Raw genomic sequence first — 20,590 nt, 5'->3', positions numbered from 1 at the left:
GACAACTTGCTGCAGCCAACCTACCATGGGACAGCTCATCATGGCCAACTTGCCACAGCACAACTTACCACAGGACGAGACTTACACTAATATCAAAGTAATCTATCTCTATCTATCTGTATCTATATACTGTATAAAAGTGAAATGCCATTCACTCATCATCACAAAATCTCCAGAACTGTAAAGCCTACAAACTTGAAATTTGGCACGTATGTTCCTCTTGGCTTCTAGATGCTCACTAAGAAAGGATTTTTCGAAATGACCATCAGAGCATTAGTATTTCATATATTATTATTAACATGCTCTGATGCTAAAGAGTTCTACTCCCCCGCCCCACCTGAAAAGAAATCTGTTCCAAATGCAAAATCCAAGCAGAGGAGAGGAGTTTCAGTTTCAGTTTCACAGCACCAAGCAGCTTTAATATAGAACAGTTGACCTAAGCCACGCCCAGGCTCCTTGCTGTCTCCTTCTTGCTCACACAGCAAATACTGCTTCAGTTTCCAAACAGCCCACAACTCTCTCACACACTGACAAGACTCTAGCCAGATAAATACCGATGGATGTTGGTGGGCAGAGGCACAATTTTTTACCCTTATTTTCCTCTACAAAAACTAAGCCCAATCACATAGTTTCATAGCAAAGCACGACTATAGAACTAGTAGTGGAATAGAATTGTTAAAGAAAGGATGCAAAAGGACAGACAAAATGAAATGTGAATGACAAAAATTAAAATAATTGTTTAATTATTTTAAATAATTAAATTAAATTGTTAAAATGCCCAGGATGAGTTCTTCTGCAGTAAGCTGGCCGCCGTTAATTGTCTGTGATGAGTTGGCCACAGTGAGTTGACTGAGGTGAGTTGTCCCATTCTGTATCTAAAAGGCCATTTGTGTTGTTGGCATGCCTCACCAAGCTCATTCCAAACTTCTCCTTTTCTGATGTTAGGTTAGCTCTACTGCATTTGTTCCTTTCTCTTTCCATCATGTAATCTGTTTTCAAATTTCACCAGCTTTCTGCAATAATCATAGTTTTGCTCTTCTCCCATCTATCTTAGGCTTCTTTGCTTTTCCTATCTAATAGGAACAGCATATAGTGAAATAAATCATATATGCTGTTCCTATAAGTGCAAAAGAGTGTAGCTCAACGAATGCCAACTGAAATCAGAGTTAACTAAGTTTTACATACATAAATATAATAAACTACAATAAATTGGACTTACAAGGTCAATAGCTCACCTACTAAAAAGGAAAAAAAAGAGATGATATTGAATATCAGAGAATCATTATGCCGCCATATGTTTACAACTATGGCCTTAAAATTCCTACAAAACATGGAAGCCTGTCATTGACGTTGCTATAATAATCACAGCCAGTAAAGATTACACTTTTTGGTGATATGAAGCAATCCATTTCTGAGATTATGGAGGAAAGTATTAAGTCCCTTCAAAATCTTTCCCTCAAAACAAATTGTTTAGCAAACTCGTCTGCTATGACCACAGATTTCCTCTTTCACTCATGAGCAAACAAAGAAATGACATTACACAATCAGTTTCTGGGACTTTGAGGAAATAGTTTTGCCATCAAAAAAATACTCCTGAAATCATCTCAATATACATGTAAAATTCTAGAGACCACAATTTCCGTTTTCACTCAAGTCTGTTGATAATTTCTGTGAATATTGTGTGATAATGAGGATATATTTTCCATATATAGTAGACATAAAGCACAGTTTGACCTTAACAATGTCCCTTCTCATAATAAAATGAGAAGCATTTAATTCTTTGTCTAAAAATATACAAAATATAAGTACACCATCACCCCAATTTTTCAAATATAAATATGTTTACATCTATATATCTATTATGTGGTTTTATATAAATATATTTCTTGGTAATCTTTTGCAAAGTTTGGAAAGGTTGTTTCAGTTTTATGAAAATTTGATTGGGTTATGAATTGGAACAAACTTCATCTATGCATATTATAACATTTCTCCAATTACACTATTAGCACATTTTTTTCAAATTTCCACAGCATTTTTCATTAGTTTTTCTTGAATATAATTTTTTTAGCATTTAACTTAACTGACACATTATAATTGTTTCCACATAAATTTGAAATAGTCCTTATAGCATCCCCTCACTTCAGTTTTATCCCAAATAATTTCATTTCTTTTATTCCTGTGATGGAATGTAGCGATTCCAGAGAAGAGTCGACTCAGTTCAGATAGTTTGTGTGAGATAAAGAGGATGAAGATAGTTCTTCCCTAATAGTTTCCAGATTATAAGATTTATGGGGGTTGTTAACATCCTTTAGTTTGGCAAGATTCTGTCTCCGAGTGAAACAATAAAGAAATCTGCTTAAAAGAATCAAATGTAATGCTTGGTTTTTGGAGCATGACAATTCCTAATTATACTCACTCTGCTGGGGCTTCTTGTTTAGCCTTTTACTTCCACCCCAAACAATTTCTCATAGGCATCAATATTGTTTTATGTTTTTATTTTCTCTTTTCCTGCTAAGTGTTCTTCAAATCAAATCCATATCATGGTTATAAACAGACACGCAGAAGGTGATGCACAGTCATTAAAAATGCATAAAGAATATTTTGTACTTTTAATGCATACATTAAGAGTACAAAATAAACACTTAAACCTAAGAAAGAATTATAAAAAAAACTAGAAGATATCAGAATTAAAAACTAAAAGTATGTATAAAAATAAAAAATCTAAAAGAAGGTGTGGCAGCATTAGCCAGATATAAGGGATCATATAAGGTTAATATGTGAAAGGCTACATTTCTCAAACTACAAAGCACTTTAGAATAGCAAATTAGGTATAGGAGATATAACCAGGCTAAGCCTGAGGACAAGATCAAATGCATCATTAGCCTGGAGATCAAGGTGGTATTCAGCAGGTTCTGACCAGTTCTGGAGAACCGGTAGCAGAAATTTTGAATACTTTGGAGAACCGGCAAATACCACCTCTGACTGGAGATTTTACAGTATCCTTCCCCTGCCACGCTCACCAAGCCAGGCCCATAGAACTGGTAGTAAAAAAATTTGAATCCCACCACTGCTGGCGATGGTAAAAGACCTAAATCCAGCCCCTCACCCTGGTTTCTTGACTCTTATCTGGAGCCAATTTGCTTTGACCGTTAGTAGATCAGATTTTTGTATATAGGTAACAAGGAATAAACTTGGAGTACTTTTGAACCCTGTCCTGGCTCTTAGTTTCCCATGCCTGATATTAGGCAGTCATTAAATCTAAGTTATAATATTGGTCATCATATGGTGAATTTTGAGCATAAAAATCTAGTAATGTAATATATTAGTGGTAGTAGGGTTGGCATCAGAAACCAACAGCTGATATAGAGTTTTCTTATGTGCCCCTGGGTATTTATGCAATAGTGGTAAGATAAAATTCCCCTATTCTATAGGTACAGGAAAAGCACATGCTTCATTGTCCAGAGTCACAAGGGTCTTATAGCTTTTCTGTTTTCTAGCTTCTTCATCCCACCAATCTGTTTGCTTCATGCAACTTTCCCCCCTCAACCCCATCAATTTAAAACATGGTGCAATTTGCCCCCAAATTCATCTTTGATTCTTCATGATTACTAATTCACTGCAGTATGATGCACAACATCAACCTATGAATTCCTGTTTCATACCAACCTATAGTAATAGCTGACATTACTTCATACTTTCTGTGGTGCCTTTTAGTTTTTTTATTTATAATGAAACCTACAACTTTACTTCCATGCAGGCATTCATCAAATCCACCCCATAAGATCGGGCTATCTTCATTTAGATTTATTACATTCTTCCTTTTTTACTTCAGTGTCATAAACAACCTACATATTTTAATTCCAATTCTTAATTCATACTTTTAAAATTTACTGATCTTCTAAATGCTCTGGTCAGCACACAGAAGTACATGTGAATATAAAGATGGTTTCATGGCACATGATGTTTCTATACTTTTATGGTTAATTTTGATTTATATTTTCAGTGTTTTGGAGTTGGGAAGGTATTTTATCTACTTATATTGTTAGTCATCTAGAAACTATGAGAATGACAGTATATATTTATGGAAGCAAAATTATTTATCCCATCCCCCCAATACATAACTAAAATTAAATATTCTCCATTATATCCTCTTTCGCAAAACTGATGCACACATTTTTATTTTGAGAAAATCCAGACTTCAAGATTGCCTGGAAGTTGCACTTTTCACTTATCACAGTCCTCTCCCTTGGGTTCCCCAACTATGGACTCTCCGTAAGGATTTATGGCTCCATGTTTCAGGATTAAATCTCAGCATGAAGGCTTAGTTCCTGTTCTGAAAAGCAATAAAAATATTTCCCAATGCATGATCACTGAGACCCATCTGAATCATATCAACAATATATGCACCCAGATTTCTGTGGGACATGAATTTTTTATATACGTCAAACACATAATTATGTGTGTGCTATGACATCTTGCCTATAAAATATGCCTTAGTAAAATTGACTATATTTCAGCAGCATCTATGCCAGCATTGCAACTTAATGTACTTTATGTACATCAGAATCTCATCTTCAAGAAATCTTACCTCAGGAAAATATTTCAAGTACAAGTAGTTTATGACCACAATTGAGCCCAATTTTATTTTTTTTTGCCAAGTGAAATATTTGTTAAGTGAGTTTTGGCCTATTTTGCTACCTTTCTTGCCACAGTTGTTAAGTGAATTATTGCAGTTGTTGAGTTAGTAATATGATTGTTAAGTGAATCTGGCTTCCCGTTGACTTTGCTTGGTCACATTACCCTGGGACACTGCAACCATCATAAATGCGAGTCGGTTGCCAAGCATCCAAATCACATGCCCATAGGGATGTTGCAACAGTTGTAAGTTTGAAAATGATCTTAACTCATTTTTTCAGTGCCGTTATAATTTTGAATTGTCACTACAGTTATACAGTTGGAGCTAGAGTTAGGCCTTCTAATTGCTTCTAATTGCAAATCATGAGGTCTGGGATGGCCCAAAAATGGAATTAATCACAGATTCTCTGTTCAAGATATCATTGACCACTTTCTCAGAGGGCAACCTTATCTTCTGTCAGATAGCAAACATTCCTTCCTTCCAGCAGGTTCTTGTCTTCAGCTGACAATAAAAAACTCAGTGGAAAGAAAAATGCAATCCGAAAATGATGACGGAAGCAAAAGACAAAAAGCAGACCCCAAATTTAGTGTGGTATACAGATAAGGTCTACAAATACATAATAGTATTTCTTTCCTTACTTTATTACTTCGACACAGCATTAATGTACTGCGTTAACATTGTTCACACTGTTCTAAAATTTTCACCATAACTTTTAGAGTCATCTATTGCCAAAGGGTAATCAATTCAGAAAGATTATTGATTAATGGACTTGATTGTATTCTTCAGATAGTCTATAAAACCCAGCATAATCATCAAAATATAAATTGCAACAGCAGGAAGACCACAATTCAAGGGAGAAGAGATTCGAGAATCAAGAAGAAATATATCTGGGCAAAAGATCCACAAATCAGATGTCATTTATTTACTTATTTGTTTTTTTGCCAAATGAGTTTCCCAATTTTGGGAGAAATCCTTGTTAAATGAGAACCTTATTTCCAGCTCATGGAATTTCCAGTACTCCTTCCTTTCATTAATTTCCATCATATGTGTCATTCATTCACTATAAACAGTCGACTCAATTGTACTGCTCTGTTTTGATTGAGTAGTAGCATAGTATCACCATCTACTTAGTTCTACTTTTCTTGCCAAGTTCAGACGTGGGGTTAAGATGCTTCCTTTAAATAAACAGAATAGAAAGTTTCTAGAATGCTTTTAAACAAATCAGAATACGTTTTCAAAGTTGCTATACCTTAAGATGTAGCAACAAAAGTTCTACATTGCTTGTACATTGCTTGCTATGGATTGATATCACTAGTTTGTTGACAGGATAAGACACAAAGCCTTTCCTTCTGCCCCTGCATTGTTTAATGAAGTTTAAATGGTTTGTCTAGTGCACTTTCAAAATACAAGTACACCAGAAAGAGTAGTGATAGTTTTTTAGCTCACAAGGATTTCAGCACCAAGACATCAGAAAAGGGATTTTGTGAATCAGTTCCTGAACAGACAAGCCTGTGTTTACACACTTCTATGCGTGAAATACGGTATAAGCCACAGTTATGCTCAAAATAAACAATGAGACATACATGTGAACATTTTGTATGGTTTTTTTTTATTCATTTGTATCTGACTGTATGTCTGTGTAGAAGTAGCTGAAAGGTTGTGATACATTGCCTGGAGGGCATCACTGAATCACTTTTTAAATCTGTTGATTTGTTGCTGAATAAATTGGATTGAAATTTTATTTTGTATACATACACAGAGATACTCACATAATTGTTTCCCGTTGGATCAAGGATTATGGCAAGATAAGGGGGAAGCCACGTCTACAAGAGCCTTTGACTAGTTTAACAAATCAATCGGTTATAATCCTTCATGAACTGGAGATGCTGGTGACATCATGCTCCTGCCATCGTTCATTTAAAATCTGTAGTCTGCTTTACACGGGGCTACTATTAAAGATAACTCAGAAAGTGCCTTTAGCAAAAAAATAAAGCTACCCTTTTGTTGATCAGTCAGTCTGTTTTTGTAATGGTATGTGGAAGTGGGATAGACATGCTGCCTAGATAGCAGTTAGATAAGAGAGAGCATAGCCAACTCCTGCACAGGAGCCCCCCTTAAGTTCTTGGGGTGTAAAGGAGATGGTTGGGGGAATTGTACTTTCAGATTTGCAAGATTCTGTTAATGTGTCATGCCCTTGTTAGAGTCAGACTCTGAGGGAGAGGAGGCACAGCTGACAGGGAGTGGAGGTGTGGCTCCGGAGGTTGTGAAGGAGGCTGAGGAAGGGCAGAGGCTGGCCGGGCAGTCAGAGGAAGAACCAGGGCCATGCCCTCTGCATCATAGGACATGCAGGGAGGAATGGAGGAGGAAACAACTTGGCTTATGAGAGAGGAAGCGGCCATGATCCCCCTCATTGGTTGCACCTGGGGAGAACAGTATATAAGAGAGACGGTTAAAACACAGCATTGCCAGAAGCAAAGCGTGTTTTATTTTAGGCTTAAGTTATCTTGGTTGGCATCCTTCCAACAGATGCTGCCTTGTTATCTCTTGAAGTTGGTAATTACTTATCCTGGTCCGTTGTGGAATTTCCTTCATTGCAGTTTGTTTTGGGGTTTTTATTTCACCTCTGTCTGCTCACTAAGTTTGGACTGTATTGCTTTCTTTTAAAGACTATTTTTGAATAAGTTTTATCCCAACTGAGAATTATTGAACAGTGGGGCCAAGTTGGAGGCATTAAAGGACATTTATTTACGTTTTGGATTTTGTTACATTTGTGTTAGACTCCGGTCATCACATAATGTAAAAAGGCAATGGTTTCCCTTTTCAGTCATGTCTGACTCTAGAACAGGGATGTCAAACTGGCGTCCCGCAGGCCAGATATATCATGCATAGGCCATGCCCACCCCATCTCCATGAAGGGGAAAACCATTGTGAAATGTCATGTGACGGCAATGTGATGCAGCAAGTTTGATGTCTGTGCTGTAGGGCATGGTGCTCACCTCCATTTTTTGGCCAAGGAAGACAGATTTGTCTGAACACAATTTCTAAGGTCATGTGGCTAGCATGACTATATGCCAAAGGCGCACGGAATGCTGTTATCTTCCCACTGATGTAGTACCTATTTACCTACTTGCATTCGCATGCTTTCAAACTGCTAGGTGGGGAGGAGCTGGAGCAAGGAACAGGAACTCACTCCATTCCGCAGAACTCGGGTCTCAAACCTGGGCTGTCAGCTCCCCAGCTGACAAGCTCAGCATCTTCAACCACTGAGCCATTGTGCCCCCCCCCAATTAATGTATCATTGCAATAAAGTAGAGTTAGCTTATCTGCTTGTGTTTCCTATATGGTCTACCTGCTAAGGTTAATAGGCATCTCAGAATAATATAATCATTGTGGGAGCTGCAGTGATTGCCAGTATGCTTCCAGGCCCAGCTCAAGCTACTGGGCCATGATGTTATTTCTGCTACTTGAGATAGCATCTGCTTACCCTATATAATCTATCAGGGATAGCATGCAGAAGATGCCCACTCCATGATAGATCATGGGGGTGGGATCCAGAGGATGAAAGTCTCATTAGCATCCCCCTCACTTTGGAACAGGATTACCTTTGAATTCATATTGACCCCATCTTTTTTGTCCTTCAGGAAGTCCTGAAGACAGCCCTTTCCTATAAGGCATTCTGACACAACAATTCAAATTTAGGATAGCATCTGATTTTATTTTTAGTGTCACACTATTTTTCACTTGGTATACATTGCATACAAATTTTATTTATTTACTTACTTGTTTCTGTATGTATTTATTTATTTCCTCCCTTTATTATATTTATAAATTATCCAACTCTATCTGACTCCAAATTATCCAACTCTGTCCAACTATCTACCCAACTCACCTTCCTCTTCCTATATTGCTAACAAATATACCAATATATAAAACAAGGGTTCAGTTTCTCCATATCTGCACATACCTTGTATTTTGAAGAAGAGGCCCTTAAGGCAGAGAAGCTGCCCTCCCTAGTTGCTTCAAATGTGATGGAAAAAGTGGCTTTGGGAGAAGTGAAAGCGAAAAAGGACTAAATGTAGGAGTTTTCAATCTTGAGGATCACTGAAGAAAGAAAGTCTAATGCTGATCAAAATTCATGTTCTTTTTAGGACTTTACTATCAATACTCAGAAGCAGGGAAATGATGATAACCTAAGTTATAAATAGGTAGGGACAGCAGATAGGTTTCTAGAGTTCCATTAACCATCAATCATCCTCACTGTTATCATCAACACATTTTTCACGCAAGTGCTTTTTAGGTCAATAAGCATCATCTCATACAATCAAACACAGCATTGGGGCCCAACTAGGCATTTTTAATGTCTGCATTTATTGTATCTTGCCATCTTTGTTCTGGCTTTTCACATGGACCACTTTATTTTAAAGTGGAAGGCAATGCAAGCAACGGTGTGGGGTGCTGCTTGTAAAACATGGCCATAAGTACTCCTCAGAGGTGGTATTCAGCAGGTTCTGACCAGTTCTGGAGAACCGGTAGCGGAAATTTTGAGTAGTTCGGAGAACCAGCAAATGCCACCTCTGACTGGCCCCGCCCCCTTCTATTCTCTGCCTCCTGAGTCCCAGCTGATTGGCTGGGTCTTCTTTTGTTGCCCTGCATAGGAGAATGGAGCTGGAAAGCAGGTTAGTAGGGTGGGGAGGGAATGGGATTTTGCAGTAACCTTCCCCCAGGAGTGGAGTGGGAATAGAAATTTTGCAGTATCCTTCCCCTGACACACCCATGAAGCCACGCCCACAGAACCACTAGTAAAAAAAATATGAATCTCACCATTGGTACCACTGTAGACATTTCTCCTTCATTTTCTCTAATATTGGCACGCCCATTGGCTTCTCAATGACATGGTCAAGGGGAGAAACGCCTAACAACCAAAGAAACATGCGCTTCTCCCTGATGTGTAAAGTGCTCTCAATGCATTTGGTGACTGGCCAGCACTCAGCTCATATAGTGCTGCTGGGCACATCATTGTTTTATACACCTTCAATTTTAGATAGATTGGCATGGATCAATCACAGGACAAACCTGTGATCTCCTTCCACTGTAAACATGCCTTTCTACTAATGAATTACAGGAATCATGGACTTTTTATTAGCTTTATTTATCAGCCTTTCAGATTTATTGGTCATTAGGGACAGAATATTCCAACAGTTTCTACTGGGCTTCTAATAAAATGGTCTAACATAGGGCAGTGGCGGGATTCAAAGTTTTTTTTACTACCGGTTCCGTGGGTGTAGCTTGGTGGGGGTGGCATGTTTGCTGTGTGTGCCTTGGTGGGCATGGCAGGGGAAGGATACTGTAAAATCTCCATTCTCTCCCGATCCCCACGAACCTGCTTTCCAGCTCCGTTCTCCTGTGCAAGGCTACAAAAGAAGACCCAGCCAATCAGCTGGGACTCGGGAGGCAGAGAACAGATGGGGGCATGCCAGAAGTTCAGGCATTCTGAACTTCTCCAAATTTCTGCTACCAGTTCTCTGAACTACTCAAAATTTCCACTACTGGTTCTCCAGAACTGGTCAGAACCTGCTGAATACCACCTCTGACACAGGGATGTCAAACTCAAGGCCCATAGGCCAGATACAGTTGTGGGGTTCTTAGATCTGGCCTGCAGGGCCACCTTGGAAACAGTGAAGGACCAGCCTTCGGTGCCTCTGCCAGTGAAAATGTAGCTTGGGAAGGCCATGCAAGTGCTTAGGCCACCACAGGCGCCCCCAACAAGAGTGAAATTGAACTGGCCACACCTACATTGGCCATGCCCCCCCCCCCCATGGTCAAACACAACCCTGATATGGCTCTCAATGAAAATGAGTTTGACATCCCTGGACTAACACTTCACTTCTAAAGGTGAAAATATTGCTGAGCAGCATTCTTATTTTTAAATTTTTTTTAATGTTTACATGCCAATGTTTCTTTCGGGTACTGCCGCAAACAATTCTATAAATCCATTTAAACAAAATAAACAAAAATCATCAGCAAAAGTTTCATCAGAAGGTAAAAGTCCATCATGGAATAAAAAACAAGTAGCTTAAGGTTATTTAATTAGAAGGAATGATTCTTACTCATCTTTTTAATGAAGGGCACAGCCTCAGCCCCTGGGTGAAAAAAAAATCCCGCTTGATGAATCGCAGCTACCTTGTTGGTAATTGCACAATAAGGTTTGTGGAGTCAATATAATGTGTCATTCTAAAGCATCATTTTCTGCCTTTGACAAATCAACAAAGTTCTAACTCTATGAGTCATGTTACTGTTGATTTTATGGAGTAGGCGTGAAGTATATATAGAGGAAGACTTACGCTACATATACAGAGCCACTTCTAGCAGCTGAAAAGTTTTGTGACTTCACATTTGGAACGCAGGCGTGAAGCCGAAAATGAATTTGCTGCTGGCAATTGCACTGTTTGGAACGCTTGCTTGGGCTTTGCCCATAGAGCAAGAAACTGAGAGAATTTCAAAAAAGGACAGGGAACTTGCTGAGGTAACGGTTGATAGTAGTTCATAAATAAGGTTGGAGAACCTCTGGTCCTCCAGCTGTTGCTCAGTTATACCTCTTGGTAACTCAAACCTCTGTGACTAAGGGTGAGAAGGGTTGGGAACTTTAATTCAGCAACATCTGGGAATCTCATATTCTATGCCTGTGTATGATTATAAGCTTAGAACATCTGTATTCTGACTAGCTTCTCTGTAGCTTGAGGTCTATATTAGATAGACTGATATTTCTTGCTTGATGGCTATGCTATCTAGGCTTTATGAATTGTCCCAGTCATCTGAAGGTAACAGGTTGAGGAATTTTACAGTTTGTAATTATTGTTATTGTTTACAACAAAGGCTAAGAGGGGAGATTCATTCTGAAATAGAAAAACTGCATAGAAGGGAAAAAAAATATTATTAATCAATTTAATTCTGTTTCAGAAATACATACAACATTATTATCCTGAATCTGATTCAACAGTTGTGATAAAAAGCAAACCCAAGAACGGCATTGATGCAGAAAAAATACGGCAGATGCAGGATTTCTTGGGATTGAAAGTGACTGGCAAATTGGATGCAAGCACTTTGGATGCTATTAAAAAACCCAGGTGTGGCATTGCTGACATAGGAGAATACAACACTTTTCCTGGTTCACCTAAATGGGCAAAGAAAGAACTGACATACAGGTAAGAACTGAAAGTGTTCTTGAATTTAAAATGCTGCTTGAAGATAATGAAGACCACAGAGAGTTTTATAGTATCTTAGACAAATGTGTTAACACAGAAGCTTTTATATATTACAGTTCCTGGCTTTTAGCAAGAATAGAATTCTACTGAAGGATACAGATAGGGTGTAAAGTATTATTAGTGAATAAACCCAATATTTGACAGCAAATGAAGATGGCATAAAATCCCACCACTGTTTATCTTTTTCACTCTATTGCCAAGTTCATATAAAATTATTGATGAAACAAAAAATAATGGAAGAAGAGAAATAAAATGAAAAACCATGGAAGGTCCATGGGTGGCAAGTTACAACCCCAAGCAAGGACACTTCCGACTTCATCCTATTGCTTGAAGTCTTATTTGAAAACCTCTTCATACCATAATCCAGGGATGGGATTCTACTGGCTCTGTCCACCTCTGTAGAACTGGTTGCTCCAAAGAGTAGCAGACATAGAACCGGTTCTATGTCTGCTGCTGTTGTGACCCACCCACTCGCCCGGGCTCTTACCTGACCTTTATTTCCTGCTTTTTCAACTGCAGCTGCTTTGCGCGACACGGCTGCAGTTGAAAAAGCAGGAAAAAAGGGCTTTTCCAACCACTGTGCACTTGCACGCAGCACTGCTCAGCTGTCCGGGCAGCTCAGCAGGTTGTAAATTGCACTCACGCGACTCGTGCATGCACTCGTGACCAAGGGTGGGATTCAAATTTTTTAACAACCGGTTCTGTGAGTGTGGCTTAGTTGGTGGGCATGGCTTGGTGGTCATGTGACTAGCTGGGCATAGCCAACTCAACATCACTCACTTCGAGGCACGCATCTCCTCGCCAGGCTTCTCATGACTGTGGGGATGCTGCAACAGTCATAAGTGTGAAAAACGGTCATAACCCACTTTTGTCAGTGCCATTGTAACTTTGAATGGTCACTCCACACAAGCAAAGTACCAGCAAAGGAAGGGAAAAAAAACTCCAGAGATGTTCCTGAGAAAGGAAATCTAGTCCTGCCAAGAATGTAATAAGAGTTAATGGAGAGGCAGTTTCTATAAGCAACACAAGAATGTTTCCTTCCTGCCTTCCTTACAGGATTAGGCCAATAATTTTTTCTAACAACCAGTTCTCCAAACTGCTTAGAACAGGAGTCTCAAACACAATTTACCTGGGGGCCGCTGGAGGCAGAGGCTGGGTGAGGCTGGGCTGCACGTAGAAGTGTTTAGCCAGCTAGTGATGCATGGAGAACGCACTAATATTATACTTTCATATCATGGTAGGGGCCACAGGATATCGTCCTGCGGGCTGCAATTGGCCCGCGGGCCACGAGAATGAGACCTCTGGCTTAGAATGTTAACAACTTGTTCTAGCGAATAGGTGCGAACCTGTAGAATCCCATCCCTGCTCGTGACACTAATAGACAGAACCGGTAGTTATACCAGTCGGATCCCATCCCTGCCATGATCATATGGTCCTTCAGGATTTGTTGTTCATATTAATAATGGTTTCTTCTGCAGGATGGCTAGTTCACCATATTTGATCTTCCTCTGTAATGCCAAGCTAGTGATACTTGAATATGCTTGATAGCTCATAGTCTATTTGTACTATGCCCCACTGGAATCCATTTGGAAGCATCACTTTCAGTGGTGGGATTCAAAAAATTTTACTACCTGTTCTGTGGGCATGGCTTGGTGGACATGGCTTGGTGAACATGGCAGGGGAAGGATACTGTAAAATCTCCATTCCCTCCCTACTCCAGGGGAAGGTTATTGCAAAATCCCATTCCCTCCCCACTAACCTGCTTTCCAGCTCCATTCTCCTGTGCAGGGCAATAAAAGAAGACCCCAGCCAATCAGCTGGGAGTCGGGAGGCAGAGAATAGATGGGGGCAGGGCCAGTCAGAGGTGGCATTTGCTGGTTCTCTGAACTACTCAAAACTTCTACTACCGGTTCTCCAGAACTGATCAGAACCTGCTGAATACCACCTCTGATCACTTCTGAACCAGACTAAAACATGTTAAAAAGTTGTCTCCTTGGGCTTCATATCGAACCTTCTTTTCATTCATGTATTAACTTCTCACAGCGTTCTGAACTATACCCCTGACATGGAATCCCGTTACGTAGACTATGCAATTGAGAAAGCTTGGAAAGTGTGGAGCGATGTGACTCCCTTGACTTTCACCAGGGTTTATGGGAAACCTGCCGACATTGAAATCTCTTTTGTTAATCGCGGTAAGTAAATGACCATACAGTAGGCAAAGTAGCCTGAAGGTCACACTCAGAGGCTTTAAAGTATGTCTTTATTTTCTCAGTACATGGAGATGGTTTTCCTTTTGATGGACCAGGTGGAAGTTTGGCCCATGCCTTTTCACCTGCTTTTGGCGGAAATGCCCATTTTGATGAAGATGAATTCTGGGCAAAGGATTTGAAAGGTATCTTTCCTTTTCAACTTTTAAATGTTTGCATGTGTTTGAAAAATTGAAACACAGAATGGCTTTGGGTGAGGTGGGTGGCTATATAAATTGAATAGACATACGGAGAGATGGATAGATAGCTAGAGAAATAAACAGATAAAGATGAACAAAGCTCATCAGCATTATATTACATAGAGCTGTGGTGGCGCAGTGGTTAGAATCCAATACCGCAGGCTACTTCTGCTGACTGCTGATTGCCAGCAGTTCAGCAGTTCAAGTCCCACTGGCTAAAAGTTGATTCAGCCTTCTATCCTTCTGAGGTTGGTAAAATGAGGACCCAGATTTTTGGGGGCAATATGCCGACTCTGTAAACCACTTAGAGAGGGCTGTAAAACACTGTGAAGCGGTATATAAGCCTAAGTGTTATTGCTATATTGTAGCATGGCAATTGCCTCCCTACTTTTATAACTCACTGAAGAAAAACAAAACTTAAAGTCAAGGTGATGGCATTTTTAAAGGTCCTAGAATCTTCTATGGAAAGCTCTATGTGGACCATGAAGTCCACCTGGCTACTTTGCTCAGTAATCCAATTTAAAACAATTACACTTGAGTACTCCACTCGAAAAAGTACCCACATATATGTACTGGATTAATCAATGTTTGTCTGTTATGGTAAATATCAATTTCATAAGAGATCCTCCTTTCCCATTCTAGGAACCAACCTTTTCCTGGTAGCAGCCCATGAGTTTGGCCACTCATTAGGGCTTCAACATTCCAGTGATTTCGGGGCTCTGATGTTTCCAATCTACCAGCCAATGGATCCCAAAGCCCTAAGACTTCACCCTGATGACATTGCAGGCATCCAGAGCCTTTATGGTGAGTATAGATACCCAGGGGAAGACAGTGGTGGGATTCAAAAATTTTTAGTACCAGTTCTGTGGGCATGGCTTGGTGGGTATGGTGTGGCTTGGTGGCCATGGCTTGGTGGCCATGGCAGGGGAAGGATACTGTAAAATCTCCATTACCACTACACTTCAGGGGAAGGATACTGCAAAATCCATATTCCCTTCCTATCCCACTTACCTGCTTTCCAGCTCCGTTGTCCTTTGCAGTGCAACAAAAGAAGACCCAGCCAATCAGCTGGGATTCAGAAGGCAGAGAATAGATGGGGGTGTGGCCAGTCAGAGGTGGTATCTGCCGGTTCTCCAAACTACTCAAAATTTCCACTACTGGTTCTCCAGAACTGGTCAGAACTTGCTGAATACCACTTCTGGGTGAAAAAAATGGATTAATAGTCCAGAGTGGGTTTGAAACACTATGAAAAAGACAAGGGCAATTTTTGAAATGTAATGTTATTGCTCATACTACATTTTAAGGAACCATCCTGATCAAAAACAGAATGCTATTTGACATGGCCACAGAGAGAGCAACCATCTTCTAAAAAATATGAAAGCTCTCCTTTTTTCTTAAAATAAATCAGAAATCACATTTTCCAGATTCATTTTCCAATTTAGGATAAACATGTAAGAATAATGTATCACTAAAATCTAAGCATAATCATTCCACACCACCTGCATATAGACCAAATGTTTATTAACCTCATGAAAGTGATTGAAAAGATATAAAATATGATGTCTACATCCCTCTTCATGTCAACTGGCCAAATCTTTCTTGAAAAAGTTTGTAAATCCCATGTGGTTTTTTTAAAAATTTCTTCTCATTCTTTCTTTTTCAAGGAGACCCTGATGATGCCAGTCCATTGGGAAAAACTACAGCTGCCCCAACAGAAGTACCATCAACAGAACCATGCCATCCTAACCAAGCTTTTGATGCTGTGACTTCTCTTAGAGGAGAAACCATGTTCTTTAAAGACAGGTAAACATAGTGCAATATTCTGAAGCCATCTGTCTATCTCAGATTGCCAGGGATTAAATGAAGAATCTTTCATATTTTTTTCATATGGGTCTAATGACATCAAACCATGACATGTTAAATGACAATACATTCCTGATGTCATCATACAAATGCCATAATATTTTGCTTGCTTCATGAAGTCTTACATGACACATTATTAATTACATTGTGTATAATAATAATTACATCACGTGGTTATTCCATCCCCACATGGAAGGTTATTGACATCCCTGCAAATGTCAATGCAGGTTCTGGCCCTGAATTCTATTCCTTCTCAAGTTGTTTCTCCTCTATCAATGTAGTTTCTTCTGGCGAAAGAATCCCCTCCGAAGTGCAATTGAGAAAGATCCTATTTCTGCTTTCTGGCCAGCTTTGAGCACCGGCATAGATGCTGCGTACGAAAACAGAGACAAGGACGTTGTCTTTCTTTTTAAGGGTAAGCAATTCCTTTGGATTCCTCTTATCAATGCAAACACAATGAATATTCCAAATTTAAATATGTGAAGGAAGGGATGATACCTGATAAGATGGACTATGCAAGTAACTACAGGTAGGATCTAGGTGTTTCCTATGCAGACATAGCTAGACAGGAATCATAGCCTCATAAAAATCCACCGTACATTGAATCACAGAACTGATCTCTTTAATCTGGAATTGGCAGCAGATCTCCAAGGGTATCTATCAGAAATCTACTGGGACTTCCTGAAGATTGAATTAAGGCCTTGACTGTGGACTGAAACTCTTCCTAAAAACAGTGTCCTCACTCAGAAAGTTGCATAAAGGAGTACATTTCTTGACTGTCCTTAGTGATAAGACACTAAGATACATGTCACACAAAAGTTCCAGGCGGGAAATGTGAGGCATACTTCTATGGATCATTTCACAGTAAAAAAAAATGGGCTAAATATGGACTCAATATTGCTCCTATGGATTATTTTCAAGTGTGTATTCTTTCTTTAATGTGTATCTTTCTTCAATCATGGAGCCTAAAAGAGCATCTGTTGGGCTCCCAGTCAATGATCAAGGGTAGACAATCTTAGTGTAGTAATGCAGTGACATCACTAAAGTGGACTGCAATAAGATTTCTGTTTGATTTTTCTTATTGCTATCTCCAAAACTAGGGGATTGAATTGATCGGTAAACTTAATGCTATTACCACATCTACTAGTTGAAGAAATGTTTGCAAAGTTTCATGGATGTCTATATAATTCACTCTCTGAATTTGGAATATGAAATGCCCCATCTCTCTAACCAATTTTTTATTCTTTCTGACAGACATATACATTTTGTAATCTTTTGTTTTAACAGGAAAAAAGTATTGGTCTTCCAGGGGAAATATTATAGAGCCTGGTTACCCAAGGAACATCCAGAGTCTGGGCTTCCCACACACCATTAAAAACGTTGATGCAGCAGCTTATGACAGTAATTCAAAGAAAACATACTTCTTTTCTGGTTACCGTTATTGGAGGTAAAGGAAAAATGTTTATGCTACATTTATGATATTGTCTTACCCTAAAATGCTCAAACTGCACCATATTTGCCTTGCTTTATTTTATTGAATTGGATATAATTTTTAATTATCCATCACTGGGATTTTACTCTTACAGAATCTCTTCTAGCAAAGTGGAACATGCTATGATACACCTCTTTAGACAAAACATTATATTGCTTTCCACTTACATTTTTGTTTTGTGCCTTAGACTGCACTCTTACAATATATCCATTCAAATCAATCTTTATTACAGTCAAAGACCAGCATAAGGAGTGTAAAATATAAAAAAATTAAAACATAAAAAATACACAAAAATGCACAAAAATCTAAAAAAAATCTAAAATGGTGGTAAAAACAATATATGGACACTAAAAACATAATAAACTAAATTTAGCTAACATAAACAATGCAATAAATCTTATACCAAACACTCTATAATAACTTAGATGCTCATTAAATCTAATTTGTGGCGCAGGTCAATTTCTGATGTATTTTACATATCGCTTCGAAAGCATGCAAATGTGAATAGATTAATAGGTACCCTTAATGGGAAAATGTCTTTGGACAGTGCTGGCTGCCCCAGCCAAGAAATGTCTTTGAACAATGCTCTGGCTCCCTCAACCAAGAAACAGAGATGAGCACTGTGCTCTAGAATCAGATACGACTGGACAAGGAAATTTTTATCTTTACTATAGACTAAGGAAAGGGACAGAGGAAATTCATCTCACTGGACACACTGACTTTCAAATGTAAGAGCTTTTGAGTAGGCTAAAACCCAGTTTGGTCCATATTGACCATCTGGTTCATATGACAATGATCTAAATGCCTCAAAAAAGCCACATGGCAATGAACATTTATGTAGATCGTTATTTTTACAGTCATTAGATATGAATTTTACTTATCCACCAGAAGCTCAAGACAGCATAAATAACACCCTTTTCCATTTTTCTTCTGCAGCAACTATTCCGTGAGATAGGTCAGGATGAGAAACAGAATAATTCAAAATCACCATAATTAAAAATCGATTTGACCACCAAACCAAATGTTATGTAACCTTTGATTCTAGAAGTAATACAGAGCTAACAAGTATGCTAGTTGGTGAAACCAGTAGAGAAAGTTCCTGAAGCAATTTGGATTTCTAAATAATCCTCCCCCTCCTCCACCTCTTCCTCCTTCTTTTTAGGTATGATAATGAGAAGAACTCCATGGAACAAGGATATCCAAGAAGAATAAAAGTTGACTTCCATAACATTCACTCCAAGGTGTATGCTGCTTTTATAGATAATGGTAAGATCATTTGTGTTAACTTAATCAAAATCCTTTGTCCATTCAGGATTCAGAATGGACCAATCAAAATCAACTAAATTGCAGATGGGAAAATCACAGGATTGTAGTTGTGGGGAAAATAGGAGGAGGAAGATATGTTGAATATTTGCTGCCTTGAGCTTTTTGTAAAAATAATAAAGGCAGGATACAAATAAATAATAATATTGTGATATAATATGAAAGTCTTTGGGAATAGCCTTAGGTTTACTAGGTTGATGAGGGAAAATCAGGAAACTTTAATTCTCATAACTGGACTGAATGTTTCTTCAACTCAAGAAAAGCTTCTTCAGTAGATTTCTGGATAAATACTCTGTGACATACTAAACCTCTTAGTTTTCAAAAAGTAGAAAACATTTGTACTGAGAACCCAGCAACTGATTTCTTTAAAACCATTGCAATGCTGAATGCCGCTTATCGGTTTATCATATTTAAATGTTTTTAGACAACTGATATAATTAGCAATGCCAGTTCATTCATTTACCATAACCATAAGCAGTCCCAAGAACAAAAGTTGCCACAGATATGTAACTTTAATGTGACAGAAAGGAAACATGATTAAATATAACCATGTAAACTTTAATCAGAGTTGACTTCTAGGTGAAAGAAAATCAAACTGAATGTTTATCTTGGCCCGCTAAATTAATGTGTCCAGGCCCAAACTGCTTTGCAGAGAGCACACACATTTCCAAATGCAACACTCATTCTGAAAAAGGGATATTGTATGCTAGAAAAATGCATCACTGTACATCACCAGTTTCTCATTCTAATTATTTATATTGCATATATTTTAGGGATGCTAATAAAATTCCATCAAAAGTGAAAGAAAAACAAGACAGGTGAAAAGATCATAAACAGTTTAGAATTAACTGCACTTGTTTAATTACCTATCTTGTTTACTTCTTTAGGACAATTCTATTTATTCAGTGGTCCAAAGCAGTATGAATTTGACTCTGCAACCAAGAGATTTCTGGGCATAAAGAAGAGTAATAGCTGGCTGGGTTGCCAGTGATATGGAAGGAAGAAGAGATAGGAGCCAAGAACTGTGGAATCCATTCATCCTAGCTCTCAAGAACTAGCTGATGTTGTCAGTTAATGATGATTACTTGGTGTATTCTCTGCTTGTGAGCCATGAAAACACCATAACAATGTTTTCATAAGGGAGAATTTCAAGACTGAATTTAATTTAATGTAACTTATTCTAATGTATTGTTTTTTAAAGTTTATGTTATTAAAATGTGTTTCTCAATAAAATCATTGTGGTTGATTTCTTTTGGGGCATTGTCCTACCACATGGTGCCTTGGGAAGAAATTCTCATTTGAGCTCTATGAGCTCTAAATTCTTCTCATTTGAGCCTGCTAAGAATAATGCTTCGTTCAAACAGAGAACAGGGTTCTGATTTTGATATCATACTGCTCCCTCCAAAAACCTAGTTATTCATTTTGTGTGCCCCCAAATTCTATATGGTTTTTCACAATCAAAATCATGATTGGGTGGTTGATAAGCCAATCAAGGGAAAGATCATTTCTAGCAGGCATTTCTGATATCTCAATCTTTTTTTTTTTTCTATTATGTGCCTTTTAGTCAG

General features: G+C 38.6%; 1 protein-coding gene across 1 annotated transcript; it reads left to right on the top strand.

Moving 5' to 3' along the window:
• The first annotated feature begins 10,969 nt into the window (after positions 1-10,969).
• On the top strand, positions 10,970-20,255 carry LOC113440479 (stromelysin-1-like). Its single transcript, XM_026706898.2, has 10 exons — positions 10,970-11,159; positions 11,594-11,838; positions 13,942-14,090; positions 14,171-14,290; positions 14,987-15,148; positions 16,009-16,147; positions 16,489-16,622; positions 17,495-17,654; positions 18,862-18,965; positions 19,910-20,255. Exons 1-10 carry the CDS (start codon positions 11,055-11,057, stop codon positions 20,011-20,013), a joined length of 1,422 nt encoding a protein of 473 aa, XP_026562683.1. The 5' UTR covers positions 10,970-11,054; the 3' UTR covers positions 20,014-20,255.
• Positions 20,256-20,590: the final 335 nt, after the last annotated feature.

This window comes from Pseudonaja textilis, chromosome 7 (assembly GCF_049901715.1).
Source record: "Pseudonaja textilis isolate UNSWEBS1 chromosome 7, rPseTex1.2, whole genome shotgun sequence".
NCBI lineage: Eukaryota > Metazoa > Chordata > Lepidosauria > Squamata > Elapidae > Pseudonaja > Pseudonaja textilis.
The sequence above is the reverse complement of the archived record's forward strand: the minus strand, read 5'-3'. Positions and strand labels throughout refer to the sequence as shown.